Source organism: Carcharodon carcharias, chromosome 14 (assembly GCF_017639515.1).
Source record: "Carcharodon carcharias isolate sCarCar2 chromosome 14, sCarCar2.pri, whole genome shotgun sequence".
NCBI lineage: Eukaryota > Metazoa > Chordata > Chondrichthyes > Lamniformes > Lamnidae > Carcharodon > Carcharodon carcharias.
The window spans coordinates 23,438,105-23,456,123 of NC_054480.1; the positions used below are offsets into that span (position 1 = coordinate 23,438,105).

Here is an 18,019-nt window from a genome sequence, read left to right on the forward strand (position 1 = left end):
TCCACCTGGTAGTTGGGCAAGAGTAGAGCAGTAAAGTTTATGTGAATTAGTCTAGGCTGGGGATAAGCAGACTGCTCCTAGTTTCTGCAGGCCATTGTTTGCTGAATCTCTTGTCCCCTAAAATGGTCCCTTAAGATAGAAGGAGTGTAGCTGAGAAGAGAGGCTCCCAGGCCAGGAACTTCCTTGGCCCTGGACTACTGGAAGAATAGTGGCTGGAACTCCCAGGTCAAAGGAGGCTTGCCAGCTTTTGGAAGGGTGAAAGTGGGATCTGGATCACTAAGGATGTCACAGGTGAGGTGATGTTTCTCTGGGGGATGTGGGGGTGAGGAAACTTGGGATGGGAAATACAGCCTTAAAAAATATCATCTCCCAAAGCCTTAATGCAGGTCTTTGCAATAATACCCATGCCCCTGGTTTGCTGGGTGCTTATGACACACAAATATTGATGACAGAGTGACCACCGTTTTTATGGAAAACAGAGCACTTCCCTGAGCCCTCGATTCTCCAGCATGGTTAGCAAGAGAGGCTCCCAGCATGTCAACCCTGGAAGTTACACTGAAATAGGGTTATTGTGGGATTATATTATATGGGGTTACCAATAAACAAAGAAAGAATGCCTTCAAAAACTATAGCTCAAAGCGTGTACAACCCACTACCTCCTGCACAGTTTCACGTACAAATTCCAAGTTTTTCTCATTTGTGCAAGAGACAGACCAGCCTGATATGAAATCAGGTTCATGTATTTGGAATGTAACTGGATATATAAGAATTTGATATAATCTTATCTGGCACACCTTGGCACTATTAGATCCAAATTACTGTGGTTCTGCTGGGCCTTTACTTCTGGTTCCTACATTTCTGCCTCTGAATCGGTGATGCTAAACCTCACAAATTCCTCTCCTATTCAAATCTTGTGATACAGTCTATGTTGTTAGCTTATGTGATATTTTCCTCTTCTAATAGGGTAACTTCTACTTAAAATTAATGATCAAGAACTGACAGTGAGCTGTCTCTAACATTGGCATTAGCTGAAGTTACACTGTAGAATTTTCATAGACACAAAGGTAAGACCCCTTCTCAATGACTTATGGTCTTATCGACACAGGATATATAGGTGAACCACAAGTTAAACCCAATTCTTCACAATCAAAAGCATTTGAATGAATTGGCACCAAATTTAGCAAATGTCATTTCCGTCCGAGTAAAATGAGTCAGGTTGCTGATTTAGCCAAGAGTACAGCAACACAACTTGGCATCAGGGGCCTGTAGGTAACATGCAGAACTTCAACCTAAACATCATGAACAGGGTAAGCCTATCGCCCTTCCTGTAAGCTCCCAGAGGAAGCAAGCAGCGTGAGCAGGAATTGCAAGAATAATAACTGATGATCAAATAGGAGCAGCTATGCACAGGTAGATGCCCAATAAGAACAGTCCCTGTTCAGAGAGCACTCAGAGTGGAACATCTATCCTTACATGAGATGAGAACACTGTGGATGTAAACAGCAGTTCAGTCCACTCAAATCTTTCATGATGTTTAGGTTGAAGTTCTGCATGTTACCTACAGGCCCCTGATGCCAAGTTGTGTTGCTGTACTCTTGGCTAAATCAGCAACCTGACTCATTTTACTTGGACGGAAATGACATTTGCTAAATTTGGTGCCAATTCATTCAAATGCTTTTGATTGTGAAGAATTGGGTTTAACTTGTGGTTCACCTATATATCCTGTGTCCATAAGACCATAAGTCATTGAGAAGGGGTCTTACCTTTGTGTCTATGAAAATTCTACAGTGTAACTTCAGCTAATGCCAATGTTAGAGACAGCTCACTGTCAGTTCTTGATCATTAATTTTAAGTAGAATGTGCAGAACTACGTTTCTACACTCATTCTCTCACTGCCTTGCCCAATGCAGAGGCGGCCTCTCAGGAAGGGAAAGCGAGCTCCAGTGCTTCTCACTAACCCTAGGCTGAGTGTATCCTGAAGGAGCTGCAGCTGCTCTCCCCTGTCCTGTGCGCTCGTCTGTTGCTGTAATATTCTCCCCATATGTTTTCTCTTGACTGTGGTTGTTACTCTGCTCTCTCTCGGACAAGAAAAACATCTTTCTCAGCTCTCTGCCACTTACTCTATCACTCCTCCTCTTCTCTCCACCTCAGGGCCAATGGCAGTGCATGTGCATGGCACCCTGCACGCTTGTGCAAACACCAAAGGCAGCAGCAAGAGCAGACCCCCCCCAGCAGTCTCCCAGTCACTGCCCAAGAAATACAGGACAAATGGCATCCCGATGAGCCAAGGAACCGGATGTGGGATAAAAGGTGAATCATAGGACAATCCCATAAAATACAGGGTGGTTGGTCACCTTGGCTTTTTTTCCCCCATTGAGCAATGTGGAGATAGCAGTACAACTCTCTGCTATGCATCATTGGGCAAAACTTTCAGTGCCACTTAGCAGCGGGCACGTTTGGTGGCATGGGGAGACAATATGGCGAGAAGACCAAAAATCAGTTTCATGACGTCATGAAACCAGTTTGCTATCATCCGCTCCACCTGTCAATAACAGGCCGTGTTTCCTGCCATCTGACATCAGGAGCCTCATTGTAATACATCTGCAAATCATTATAAGCCCAGCTCACTGGAACCAACCCCCCACCCTGGATCTTCCGAGCACATTGTCACAATTGCATGCTGGCGTGTTTCACAACTGCACATAAGCAACATGCACCTGGCAAGCGGCACTTCAAGGTTTGTTTGCCTATCTTGCTTTGGGCAGCACACGTGGTCATCAGCACCAGGCTTCACAGGCAGCACCACATCACTTTTAGGGGGCTCATGGGCAGGTCTCTACCTACCAGACCAGCCATAAGGCGGGGGTGGCTTTTCAAAGGCTGCAGGACTAGGGCTTGCTTGGGGAAGGGGGAGAAGTAGCCTCATGCAAGGGAAGAAGCTGCAGGGCGAGGGCTGTGCTCTGGAAGAGGGGGGGGGTGTACCAGGGTGTGTGTGGGGACACAAATCTGTGCAAGGGGTCTCAAGATGGTGAGGGCTGAGGAGGCAGTCTCCAAAGGAGATGAGGCCAGATGGAGGTGTGAGGGTGTGTGTGAGAGAGAGTGAATGGTGATATCCCTTGAGCTGGCAGTGAGTGAGAAGTCAATTAAAGTTTGATGGGAGTTTAGAGTGATGAGTTGGTTGCCTTACCCTGGTGACAAGGATGAGATCATTCATCTTTTTTCTGTATTGAATGGCCAACTGCTTATGTGCAGCATTGGCACTGATCATCACTGCCATCGCCCATCAAACCGGAGCAGTCTGCTGGACCTCCTGTGGCCAGAGCAGAGATAGAGGACATTATGGTGGGGTGCACAAAAGGTGTTACAGGGACACTTCACTGAATTGGGGACTGTCTTCTTGCCTTTCGGGGCCATGCCTTCTGTGCAGCTGTCCTGGGCAGGAAGCACCGAGAGGTGTGTGCATGGCTGCACTTTAAATATGGCACCCAGTGTGAGGAAGCAGAAAGGTGCTGGTGTGGCAGGCAAATGAGAGCCCGCCCGCCATTGAAACAGCATGGTTCCCAGGAATGCATGCTTAATGAGACGAGATTGGGATGATACGGTGTGAAAAGCTGCCATTGCGGCCGGCAAGTAAAATGTTCTTTTTCCCAACTTAGTGCAAATCTGGGATGATTCCACCTACTGTGATCAGGTACCGGACTCAAGCCAGTACCTTGATAAGAACGGCACTCAATATTACATCCCTCAGTTTCAAAGGCATCTGGCAAGGCTCTGTACAAAATATATGTCTAATTGAGTAAATACTCAAGGGAGCAGGAAGTAACAAACAGGATAGAAATTTGGCTGGAGATCAAGAGGTCACGAGGACTGAAAAGACGACAAACCTTCAACTAGGGAGCAATGACCCAAGAGATTGGTCAGTAATTTGTGCTATGCATAACATCTATTGCTGGTTTGACAAATGCAAGTTTAGCAATTTATGTGGGAATGTGTATGATAAACATTACAGAAAAAGAATTCCACATTACCCAACATTGAACCATGCATCTGGAAATTGAATTAGATATCTGAGCAAAAATACTTCGCTGAAAGGAGTTTTTGAGAAACTGTAATAAGTAAGAAATGTGAGGGAAAGCCAGTAGTTAAAGGAATGTAGGAAATGTGGGCAAATGAGTGGCAAGCGTTGTTTAATTTTGGAACAAACTTGGTCATAGATAAAAGGGAAAAATCCCATTTGGAGAAAATTCAGAGCTTCCTACCTAATAGTTCTGACTAGAGGAGAACTATAGATAACTAAATTGCACTTGTACAAGAAAGCACCAACAGGCATCCCTATTCATTGCTACAGAAGTAAACCAAGGTACAGTTCCATCAGGAAGCCAATTGTTCCTTTGTATTCAGACAAGCCAACAATTTATTCTGCAGGAGGTGAAGGAGATTATAGAATACTGTAACTGTCTTCTTTATTCTCCTACTTGAACATGTGTTTCTAATGTGCTTTTTATGACTTATTCAACCTCCAGCTGCATTTGGAGAGGTCAGATGTCCTACTGCAAAGCTGGGATTGCACCCGCCTTAGACAGCAGGGGCAGCTGTTCCAGATGGTTTTGTTTGTGAACTAACTCAGTCATCCTGCGAACCATGATAGGCACTTAATGTCTAGGTCAGATGTTGAGTCACCATCAAGCAAAATCCCTGGAGCAGGGAAAGCAACATGATTTTAAGAGGGAATTTCCAATAGGGCACTGTGTCGAAGATTTCTTTGATGAAGAGTTTGACATAATTGACTAAAGAGTTTGGAAAAATTAATTGCAATATCAATTGAATCATGTCCTTTTCAAGCCCAAATCCAAGTGAACTTGATATATTGATGTCAAACCTGGCAGCAGTATGGTTTATAGCTTCTAATGCTCCAACTGTTGAACCAAGTGGCAGACAGGGGATTTATAAGGTTACTTCAGGGTCACTTTTGCCTGCAACTGAGCACAAGGTACCTGTCAGTGCTTTGGGATCCATGCAACCCTAAGAGCAAGGTGACAAAAGTGCAGCTGCTATTTGACTACAAGGCATGTACACCTGGGTTTAACAGGCACCACGTAATTAGAAGGGAGTAGTGATAAATCTATAGTTAAGCAGGGATGCACATTACCTTGTAATTAGCCATGAAGAAAAACTCCTTGCTCAGGTCTCAATGCTGAAATCTGGTTTGTGAGTTTGAGGCCATTTGCTGGGTTCTAACATTGCCTTCCCATTTATTAAAAAATATTCAGTGGCAACCATACATAAACAGAAATTCTCAACGTAAAGAACCTGTTTTTTGATACCTATGAATGAGTTGATTATAAAATCACCAGTACATCAAATCTATTAAAAATTACCTTCAAGTTTAAAGCATTTTAAGTGGATTGATTCATGCAAGATGAAAGTGCTCCTGTAGAAATCAGCCACCATATATCTTTGAAAGGCTCAAACATCTGCTTTTAAGGCATTCACAGGCTTTTTCAAAGAAACCATAAAGGCTAGAGACAAGGTAAGGATTGAGTTATTTAAATGCTAGATCAGCTATACCAGCGAGAAAATAAAAGCCTGCTTTTTAAGAAAGCGCTGTGAGCTTTATCTTGTTTGTTACAGCTTCGTTACTCAAGTCTCTACTGATTTATTTACCAAATTAAACTAACCCTTACTCTACCACAGATAGGTTTATCCATCTTGTGCACTCGGTCTGATGGCCACATCTGCTGGAAGTCTCTTCCCTACTTGATGTGAGAAAGCATATCAAACATTGACCAGAGTGTGTCGTATGGTCACCCGACTGGATGGACACCATCTTTCAGTGCCACTTTTTCACTAATCATGTCATTTAAAAAAAAACATTTCGTTTGCCTCAAGGTTAGTTACTGCCAAAATTGGCAGAGTCTTGTTCTGTGCCTCTTCGGGAGTTGCTCACCTGGTAGCAGAATCAAGGCACATTGTGTACTGAGTTATATTGTTGTAGCCAGAAAACCATAGATGGACCCCCCCCCCTTGGCCGTTTGCAGGATGACCCCCCCCACCCACTACATTTTTTTTAGGGGTCAGGCAACTAATTAGTTGCTGGTCGGGAATGCAGTCCCTTTAAAGGATAACTGCCCACCCCTGGGAACTGCAGCACAGCAGTCTCAGCACCGGGTGGCCTGTATGCCATCACATGAATGGCTCTGTGTTGCATGCTCTGAATTTTAGATTTAAAAACAAATCCTTTCTATAGTGTGTATCTTGATATTGTGCAAGAGTTTTTTTTTTAAAATCCCAAAAAGCCAAGTTGAACTTCTGCATAAAGATTTCTGGACTGAAGCCTAGATGATGCGATTGACCAACAAGCTATACTTATACCTCTGGAATCTATCCTACACTGATGAGATGATTTAAAAAAAAAATAAACTACTTTGTCAATTCATTTGCTTTGGTCGAGTCCACAGTTTGAACTGCACATGATTTAGTAGGTGATGGTAGTGTAATGGTAATGACACTGATCAGTAATCCAGAGGCCCTAATGCTCTGGGGACATGGGTTCAAATCCCATCATGGCACCTGGTGGAGTTTGAATTCAGTTAATAAATCTGTAATATAAAGCTAGTCTCAGTGATGGTGACCATGAAACTATCATCAATTGTACTAAGAGCCCATCTTGTTCACTAATGTCCTTGAGGGAAAGAAATCTGCCACCTTTACCTGGTCTGGCCTACATGTGACTCCAGATCCACATTCCCACAGCAATGTGGTTGATTCTTAACTGCCCTCTGAAATGGCCTAGCAAGCATTCAATTAAAGGGTAAGTAGGGATGGGCAACAAATGCTGACCCTGCCAGCAACACCCACATCACATGAACGAATATTTTAAAAGTATTAAAAAGGATGAGAAAATCTAACTCAAAATACCACACGTGACTTGTGAAAGAAATATAAAAACTTTCTCGTTGGAGAAGTGGGTGTTTTTCAGAGGGCTGGAGTTAACGCGCAGAGTTTAGGAGTTTTATTCTGCACACTGCTTGTGCTGTACCTGGCTTTAGATGCGCAGCATGTATTTACAACTTGTAACATGCTTAGTTCGAGTGGCAAAGACAACAACCTGATTTAAATGCAATATGATTTGCAGCATTTTACAGTTCATTTTGTTGTAGCCACCTTGTTGCAGGATCCGGCAACAGAAGTACTCTGATTATTGCTAACACAGTAAATTCTCAGTGTCACATGTGTGCTGCCAGCTATGTGATTCCTGAACAGCTTGCTAGGCTAGCATCAAAGGTGCCATTGTGTTAAACCACTGACAGTAGGCACGTGTTACCTTTTAAGCGAGCTATAAACAGTCAAACATGTTGATACTTCCTCTGAATGATTTCTTCACAAAACCTTAATGGTATTATTTATCTCACTTGATCCTGGAGAGGAATTGTTGTGAGGTCAAGGAGACACAGTCACTTCCTGTGGACGAGCCAAAATGCCTCAAAGCGTCTCCAGAGACACCGACACCTAAACAGCAGCACAAAGCAGGATCACTGGACATCGTGGCACAAAGCGATGCTTGAGCCAGTAGACCATAGATACACCCAATATTGGGCCTCGGATCTCAATTAAATGAGACCGGCAAGTTGCATACACTGGAAGCAACCTAGCCTTGCAAAGGTGCAAAGAGGTATTCTGTCCATGTTTGCATTTGCAAAGGAGGAAACGCCTGTTTCAAATGCGGCCCATGCAACTATTTTGTTACCTAGACCAATAGAATGGACAACGAACTTACAGCATGTAATCAGGGTACACTTACTGTCCGCCATATTGGAGGCTTAAATGTTCTTGCTTAATGCCTGAGAAACGGGCACAGGCCCGTTGTTACTTCTTAACCACAGATGGGTTGAGAACTTAGCTCTCTTACAGAAATCAGCAATGCAATCTTTTATTTGTTCAGAAACCCCTTTCATCTTTCATTTCCTAGCTCGTGGGATCTTGAAAAATATTATCCGCAATGAATCAACTGACAAAGTTTCAGCTGCCGATCACCAACTTTATTCAACAACTTTAGCTCATCTTTCTCTGTGGGTTTCTATGCCTCAAAAAGCTATGAGGAGCACAATCCATGAGCAATAATCTTACACAGCTAATATTTGTTTAACCTTAACCTAATCGTTTACAACTTTGATTAGCCACATTAACCTGAAAGTTTTTGTCTAACAAAGTCTGAGAGCATGTATTTCTCAGACAGGACACTTGTGTTCTGGATGTCAGCAATTACATGTCTCCATCACAAGCCACAATGTAAATATTTTACTGAACAACATTATCTAAGCCGTGAGATCACTTTCACTTGGAGATTTTTGTGGCACAGAACGAACGACCAGAATGTAATCCAGCGATTAATACATAGATTTATCAATGCAAATGATATTCATTGTTGTCTAAACAACACAGAGCAGGAATTCAGTTTCTGAATTGGTTCACTAACCAACAAGCATGTAGTTAAGTCTTTAATCTGGACCATGTCTTCCTTGTGGCACTCCATCAGCAATAACTTTCTTTCCCCCACATGACACCAATGATCAAGTAGCTTAGTAGCTTTAGTCAAAACTGTGTAGATGTGCCAAAATATTTCTACTTAAAAACTGTCCTACTCAAAGGACAAATTCTATCATAACAATAACTGACAGACTCAGATATTTTGGCAAATAACCTATAATGACAACAAGCTCCTGCATTTAACTTTTTCTCGATATTGGTAATTAAGATGTTCACATGCAAACCCTTTCTATTTTGGAAAAAGTCAAATCAAAAATTACATTTAAATTTGTTGCACATTTTTACTCAACAAGGTAAAATGATTGTAGTTGGCCACTGTTCTGCCTATTGGCACAAAATATTGGTGCACTAAAGCATGTTATCACAATAAGTGTTCCCACTCTTTACTCATCAAACAGCAGCCCTGATACTGCCGGACAATCTAGGAGGGCAAGTTAGGGTGTCAAGTGGAGTGTAGATGTTCCTTAGGGGGAAGAGGGAGGAGGCAAATCATCCATGGTGATCCTGCAGACTTCCTGATTTAAAGTTTGGCACTGTCATAATCACGGGAGCCAAACACCCACGAGTGGCATAGGGGAGACAGTCAAAAAGTCAAAGATCACATTGTAGATATTTCTCTTTGTTCTACCTGTGGAATGCCCAATCACCTAGCATAGCAAAAAGCAAATTGGTTGGTGTTCTGCTGCACCAAAGTAGGCATCCCCACATGGCCTGTTTCATTTTGTTCCTCATAGATTCACACAGCAATATTGCAATAATGGTCATCCCATCCACGGAGATCAGAAATGTATCTGGTTGAAGACAAAAAAAGTCACATGGTGAAGCAAGGGCTCTATTTCAAGGTTAGGCTAAGGAGGAAGTGAGGAAACTTTACCGTGTAATTTCATCCTGATGAGTGTATTTCTGTTGAGCCAAAAGAATGTGAAGCATTTGAAGATCAGGATGCAGTTATTTTTTGGCTGGTGAAGGAATAAGATGCTTCACTTTTTTTTGTACTGACCAAGATACTGGCAGCCTTCCACCTCATGAGATGATGGTTTGTGCCTAGTTGGTCAACTCTGTTAAGCATCGCCTGGTGTGGCTCAGAAGCCCCAATCTGGCATGGCAGTTTCTGCCTCATTGCTACAAAGGAAGACGGTGGGCTGACCAGGTGCAGGATTTGCGGGCCTTTGTTTGCTCTGGGCTCTATTCTCAGCCAGTTGAACCTACCATTTCTCATCACCTCTTCCAATGCCTCCCTGCACAGTCAGCCTCCAGAGGTCATGGCTGACAATGACAGTCTCCCAGTTGGCTGTATCAATGTCTGCCATCTTCATATCTCTCTTGCAAGTGTCCTTGTTACGGAGGTATGGGCTTCCAGGTTGTGACCCAATGACCAACTCACTAAATCTTTGGGTATACAGCTGTCATCCATTCGATGAACATAGCTGAGCCATAGAGACCCCATTGGCTTAGTAACAAGGATGTGCTGACAGAATTAGCACACTTCAGGACCTCTGAGTTGATGACCTTATTCTTGGCATCTCTTCGCAGGACATGTCTGGCATCACAAAGATGGAAATAGTTCAACACTTTCTCCTGCCCAGAAAATGTTGTCCAGTTTTCACTGCACTGAGGATGCAGGCTTTGCGCTGATCAAGATAAGGAAAGTTAAATGATGGAAAAGCGGAATACAATCAAGCATTCCCAGGTCCCATTTTGCACATTCCTTTGCGGAGTGTTAATTGGTCACAACTTTTGTTCCTTTGAAGATTACGTGCTTGACTAGCTGCAGGAAGCCCACAGTGGCCTGAATTTCCCTGGAATTGATGGAACTTGTTGTAATGATCTGGACTAGATGCCCCTGGCCTAATATCCTTGAACTCGTAATTTGCGAGGAGGTTCGTAATACTCATGGTTAAGGAAGAAATGCCCTTGAAAACCCACAACTTCAGACTCAGAGTCAAGAGTGTTACCAATGAGTCAAAACTGACTTCAACATTTTGTATCAAACAGCTGGAACTTTTTGCTCAGAATTTGAAAACTCAACCACACTGATTTAAAAACAAATGGAATAAAAAGTTACAATGTTCTGTACAGCACTGCACTGGCTTAACATGATCATTCTTGATGGCTTGGCATCAGCTTCACATTTTGGAAACGGAGATTTACAATGATCAAGTTAAACTGAAAATCCCAACACGAATTCACAAAACCCGATCTAACACCATCATCACTTAAAGTGTATTCAACTGTGACCATGTGTTGGATAGTTTAAAACACATTTGCCTGAGGTTAGTGTAACAATTAGGTTCTTTTCAGAGGGAGTGAAGTCAACTGCAAATAATTAAGATGCTGTGTTTGGCATTTGCCCCAGATTTCCTGCCGAATAAGGTTTAGAAATTTCTAAGCAACAAACTGCACAGTTTATTTGGAAAACCATTGAAAGATTGGTTTTTGTGTAATTGAATGAAACAAGGTCACCATTCCCTGACTGAAAAGGTTCCGTTGGCATTTTGGACTCGAGACAGAATGATCATTAAACCACAAGAACAGATAGAAGACGGGTGAGAATGCAGCTTGCTCTGAATGGTGGGTTTGATCTTCCCTCCCACTGGTACATCAGCATTAATGCCTCCTTTGGGTTACTGCCAGTGTGGCTATATGATTCGGAGGTTTTCAAGCCTTGGTAAGACAAACAGTACCGGACATCTCACAACAGCATCGAAAATGTCAACAGCAAGTGTTGCTGTTCTTTTTCGGCACATCTACACTCCAAACCCTAACTATGTCACTGAAAAATAAAGAGTGACTTGTTCGTGAAAATAGAGACATTAACAACATGTCTCTTTTTCCTCTCAATTTTCTTGTGCGCTCGAATGAACGTAAGCATGGCTAATGATTTCCTATTCTCATGGGGGGGAAAAAAAAACAAACTGAATTTGATCCCCAAAAGGATGGGCAAAAAGCCTCGACTTCCATGAAATAAAATAGGCATTCGATTTATTCAGTCAACACAGAATAGCCCCAAGTAAAGCATTCAGCAGTCACATTGCTTCATGCAAACCACCCTGGGCAATGACTTTTTAAGGTAACTAAATAAATGAGTGATGTATGTGGTACAGTTTGAATAGCACAAAGGTTTTGTGGTGGTGATGGGGTGCGTGTGTGTGTGTGTGTGTGTGTGTGTGTGTGTGTGTGTGTGTGTGTGTGTGTATATGTGTGTGGAGTGGTGGTGGGGGAAGTGGCTGGACGAGGTGAATAATTCATTCAAGTTGCTTGTTCAAAGAGGCAGCACAGGCACGATGGGCTGAATGGTTTCCTTCTGTGCTGTCAATTTCTCTGATTTTATGTATCATAGTTTCGTTCAATGAAGGTTCAAGTTAACATTGGTAAAGGACTGTATATCTGCTAATATACAAGCAATATTTGTCCGCCCCTACTAGTCAGCTCCATTAATCAAATTACTGTCCCACTTGCCTCAATCCACTGTCCAATTTCCTAATTTTTCTCCCCTCAGTTGCCTCTGTTGCTTAACAAGATGTGGTCTGCCTTCTGTCCCCTCCTCCCACTTTCTTAAAGGTCCAGAAATTCCATAAACAGAAATTTGATTTATTCCTGGGCTTCATTTTCTCTGGTTAAATTTCAAGCGACAGCTTTTGGTAGGAGAAATGTTTTAAGGGCGGGGGGGGGTGGTTAAAGGTAAAGAGACCTGTTTAACATTGGCAAGTCGTGAGTTAGTATATCTCACCTATGGTTTCAATGCAGAAAGTGGGGGAAGGAATATAACAATGACTCAATGCCCCTGAGCTAAGTACAGAACAGTAATATTAGCCAGAGTTCTTCATTCCTCATTCCTGCTCATAGGAATAGGAGTAGGCTATTCAGCCCATTAAACATGACTGATCTCCATTAACTCCATTTATCTGTGCTGGTTCCACATCCCTTAATTCCCACTATGTTCTCTTGCTCTAACAGAAATCTATCAATCTCAATTTTGAATTTTTTAATTGACCTAGAATCAACAATGTTTTTGGAGAAAGAGTTCTTCATATGAACGGTCATGAAAATGTGAAAGTACTTCCTGACGTCGCTCCAGAATAACTTTTAGGTTATAGCCCCCACTTTGTTCTGAACTCCTGCACCAGAGGAAATAGTTCCTCTCTTTATCCAGTGGCCCTTTTCAGGAAGTATGCAGATCCCAGTGAGAATCAGGCATTACCATGTTGTCTGCCATAGTTTAAAATAATACTGACTACACTTGCAAATGACTATTTAAAACAATGTACTGGCAAACTGGAGGACAACGGGGGGAAAGCCTCGTCCTATGCTTAACTGTATTAGTACATTTAACACTTGAATAAAAGGAAAACCCTCTTTTGTCCTGAATAAAATTAGCTCCGAAAATATTCATAAAAATAGCATCCCATTTTAAACTATCAATTATTAGTTGACGCTCCAGCTCACTAGACTGGTAGAGCACATGATGCAATACTCACCGGTATGGATTAGATGGGTCCTTTGCATCACAAACATCTGCATGACCATTACACACACAACGTCCACCTATACTGATATCCTTGATACTGTAGTAATACTGGAAATAAAGAGCATCTTCAGTTTAGAGATTATATATTTTATCACAGTATTTTACATTAAGGAAAAGATTGTTTGGCTCCTGGCAAATACATCTGGATTTACAAACACAGAGACTACAGTGCATTAAAATCACTTGTTTAGTTGACAGGGGAGGATCACGTTTCCAACGAGTGTCTTTTTAATAACAGACCAGGGATCAATCATAATGACAATAACTTGTGTTTATATAGCGCCATTAACAAAATGAAATGTCCCAAGGCACTTCACAGCAGCATTATAAATAAAATTTAACTGTGAGATACATAACTTTTGGTCAACTAAGTAGCTTTTAACGAAGGTCTTATAGGAAGATAGTGCATTAGAGAGGCGGGGAGGTTTAGGGAGGGAATTTCAGAGCTTAGGTCCTCGGCAGTTGAAGACATGGCCTCTAATAGTGGACCAATTAAAATCAAGGATGCTCAAGAGGACACAATTAGATGGACACAAGTTATCTCAAGGGGCTGTAGGATATCACAGAGATAGGGAAGGAGTAAGGCCATAGAGGGAATTGAAAACAAGGATAGGATTTTTTTTTAAATTGCAGTTTTACTGAACCAGGGGCAATGTAGGTCAGCAAGCACACTGGTGATAGGTGAACGGGACTTAGTATGAGCAAGGACATGGGCAGCAGCGTTCTAGATGACCTCACATTGACAAAGGATAGAATCCTGGAAGTTGGCCAGGAGTACTTTGGACTAAAGTCTAGGTGACAAAGCCATGGATGGGGATTGCAGCAGCAGGTCAGCTGAGGCTGGAATGGAGTCGAATGAAGGTATGGAAGTGGAAATAAGTAGTCTCAGAGGATATATGGACAGAAGCTCATCTTGGCATCAAACATGATGCCAAAGTTGCAAACTGTCTGGTTCAATTATTAGGATAACATGGAAATACACCATTTATGAGATGAAATTGCTCAAAAATTTCAACACTCTATGTAAGGAATACCCTTATTATAAATATTGAAAATCTTTATGCAGGTTCTCACATCCATAAAGAAGAACAAGCAGTAATAACTCAGTGGGATGAAGATTACCACATAATACCACTATGGCCAGTTGATGGGATTCTCAGCGAGGAATGGTAATATCTTGGTAAGTTTAGTTCTGTTCAACTTAGAATTTATACAGCACCTGTGAGCTGTAAATCTATAAACCATAACTCTAAAACAAATACATTGTAATTACATTGAGCAATATTATTGAGAAACATGTATAGAACCCAACAAGCTGAACTACATAGAGGTGATGAGGGGCTGATGGGAATACTATTGCGCACACAGGAAGCAAAACTGAACAAAGCAAAAGTGAAGTATGCCCAATTCAGCATACAGGATTTTAAAATATATTCAATTTTCTTCCCTCCCACTGGAGAAATGGATTCTCTCAACGGGATGACTTTGATCGATATTTTGCCCAACAGGCCATTTTTCCAAGTATGAGCTTTAACACTGAGTGCTAGCAGACCATCTAACAGTGCTTGACATCACTGAGCAGCCTGTATTGTCCTCGCACAGCATGTTCACATATACCATCCAGTAATGAGCTGTCACTGTGTCAATCAAAAGAAAGAATAAGGTTGTGTGGGTTGGGACTATACTCATATTGGAGTTTAGAGAGATGATCTTATTGAAACATAACATTCTAAGGGGGCTTGAATGGTTGATGCTGAGAGGGCGTTTCCCCTCATGGAGGAATCTAGAACTCAGGGACAGAGTTTCAGAATAAGGGGTCTCCCATTTAAGATGGAGATGAGGAGGAATTTCTTCTCCCAGGGGATCATTAATCTTTGGAATTCTCTACTCCAAAGTGCAGTGGAGGCTGGGTCACTGAAAATATTCAGGGCTGAGTTAGGCAGAGTTTTGATCTACAAGGGAGTCAAAGGTTATGGAGGGTAGATGAGAAAGTGGAGCTCAGGGCATGATCAGATCAGCAATGATCTTATTGAATGACAGAGCACGCTCAAGAGACTGATTGGCATGCTCCTGCTCCTATTTAAGCTCTTGAGAACTTTGCACCTCTTCCCTACTGACATTCTAGTCGAGATTGGCTACCTCAACTTGTAATTCAGAGACGGAGATACTACCTCAGCTATCGGGACTACAGATATTTTCAAGGCATGTGTATCCACATTAAACACGGTCAGATATACAGTCAGCGCTTACCCGTCGTGTGACCGTGGGGTCCCGCAAAGCCTTGCCCATCAAATGTCCCAGCAGAGTGTTTGTTCGGAGGAACCGCAGTCGGATATTGGTAGCTTTGGTGAAGTCACGAAGGACAGGAGAATAGGAGAAATTCATGGCTCCTGGTCGTCCATTTACCAAGGAAACCACAATCTAAGATTGGAATCCAGGGAAGCTAGTTAACCAGCATGGCAAAGTTTAATGTCACCACTTATTCAATACATCTTCAGCACCTATAAATTATGGTGAGACATTCATTGGGGTAACTCAAATAATATACCAACTTGGGCAAAATAATATATATTCAGCAACACTCAAGCTCTGTAGTACCAAGTGACTATTAATATACATTCTGCTTAAAAACTCACTTTGACACCTGATCAGCCTCCTTGTTTGAAACACTTCTAACTACCAGGGTCCATTATAGGGTATTCAACTATCCAATCCAATCTTTCCCAGCTGGAGACCGTTACAACTTAAAAATGTCTTAAATAAATATTCTGCAATACAACCTAAACTAAAAGCTGTATGAAACCTTGTAACATATACTTAGTGAATGGAGAATGTGAAATATTTGAACCTCAGAACAGTAAAATATAAATTCTGTGACTTGTAATTATTTTACACTTACCTCTCCATTTTCCAGAGGCACAATACGCGAATACTCAGTGGTACAGATAGCATCATCATCCTTTATAATGCGCTCCACAGACTTTGGTCCAAATTTCTCAATGCAGTCTCTTTTGGAAGCTGAAGAACAAAAAGGCAATTATACCAAATGTAGGTGGATGGAAAGTTTGTTATATGTTTAAGAAAAGTAAATTTAATAGTTATTACAACGTTGATCACCTAATTCATAAAGCAGACCCTAAATGGTAAATAAATTGAGCAAGTCAGTAAAATATGGTGAAGAATTCCCAAACTGGCATCCATTTTCAACAAACTGGAAAGAAGTCTTGCAGGTAAAAATAATGAAGAGATTACAAACATAAGACAAATGCTCCACCTGTTTAAGAAACGGAGAGAGTTTGAGTTAAGAGAAGGATTGGTTGGTTTTATATCTGTATCATGGAAACCACCTCTCCCTTTGATGAAAGCAAAGTATCTTTGGGCATGCATACATCCTGGAATAATTGCCGTGTTCACACATTGAAGGATGGTGGAATGTGAACTTGTACCCATTATTACCCATTCCTTCACTGTTGCTGGGTCAAAATTCTTGAATTCCCTTCCTAACAGCACTGTGAGCTTCTTGAATTCCCTTCTTAACAGCACCTACACCACAAGGACTAGTTCAAGAAGGCAGCTCACCATCACTTTCTCGAGGGCACTAGGGACAGACAATAAATGCTGGCCTAGCCAGTGATGCTCGCATCCTATGAAAGGATAAATAAACAAAACTACTACTAAGTTCCCATCTCAGGAACATCACTGTGGTGAAGCCCTCAACGCACCAGGCAGGCTAAGAAATCCTTTAGGGAGAGTAATTTTTATCTGCCACATTCTCGTCATTTGGGAATAGATCTCCATTTATCTGTTGTATAATAGAAACTCAGGGTAGAAAAACATGGCACTGGCTCCCTGCATATATTGTTTATAAACCCACAAATTCGTGAGCCTACAATGAGATTGATTCCGTGTACATTTACATTATGGCCCGAATTCTGCACTTTCAGGCACGTTGCTTGATTGGCAGGCCCAGAAGTGGCTGCAATTTGCAGCCGGACATTGGCAATGTGCTGATGGCAGAGGTGGGAGCCGGGTCCAATGGGCACCAGGCAGGGAATTTAAAAGCAGGAAAGGCAGCTCCTGAAGGCTGCCAGGAGCCTCAGGGAGCTGCATTGAAAAGACATTTGGAATTTGCAGGAGTTATGGCCTCAGCACCCCCTGGGCATGCAAGGCAGGAGGGCAATGCCGGTGGGCACCATGCCCCTCCAGTTCTCAGACAAGTGCCTCCTCACTCTAAAGGAGGCAGACAGTGTCATTCTAATGGCACACGATAGCAGGAGGCCACCACACCAGCCAAAGGAGGTGGCAGCCAGGTCAGCACGTATGATATAGTCATTCGCTTCTGGATCCAATGCCGCGAGCAGTTTCATGATCTTCTGCGCTTGGCAAGGGTGAATACCGAGTTGGCATGGTACTGGTTTGGAGATGTCGTGAAGGGTGGCCATTCTTCATGTTCTCAGTGTGTAAGGATCAGAGTGACAAAAGGCACATTCACTAGGGCCGGCCAAGGCTGGGAGGTGTGGCTGCTAGCCTTGGGGGCATGGGGGGTGGGGGGGGGGAGAGATGTGCAAATCTGATGGGTTTCTTATCCTGGTCCTCCAGGGGGCTGGGGGTGTGGCAAGGGAAGGTGTGCTGGAGCGAGGTTGGTATGGCATTGAAGGTAGAGGGTGGACTAATTAATGCATTCTGTTCCAAGCAGAAGGGAAGGCATAATGCTGTGCAGCACAGACAAATGGGTGCTGGGGTGGCCAACCTGTTCATACTGATCAAATCTGAGAATGACACCCTCGAGCTAGAGTGCCCTTGAAGAGCAAGATCCTCAGGTTGTGGTGAGGAGTGTTGGTGGAAGGCAAGAGTCCAGTGGGCAGATGCAAGGCTGGCACAGAGTGCAACCAATTTAAGGTTGTCTCATCTCAAATGAGAACTTCTAAGCCAGAGTCCCCAGTA

At 42.6% G+C, this 18,019-nt stretch overlaps 1 protein-coding gene across 1 annotated transcript in view; it reads right to left on the reverse strand.

The window, feature by feature from the left end:
* Positions 1 to 18,019, reverse strand: part of lama5 (laminin, alpha 5) — a 262,194-nt gene that overhangs the window by 165,821 nt on the left and 78,354 nt on the right. Inside the window, exons 4-6 of the mRNA XM_041204512.1 lie at positions 15,975 to 16,093; positions 15,326 to 15,496; positions 13,026 to 13,123 (exon numbers count right to left, since the gene is read on the reverse strand). Coding sequence (XP_041060446.1) covers positions 13,026 to 13,123; positions 15,326 to 15,496; positions 15,975 to 16,093 — 388 coding nt within the window. The remainder of the gene's footprint in view (positions 1 to 13,025; positions 13,124 to 15,325; positions 15,497 to 15,974; positions 16,094 to 18,019) is intronic.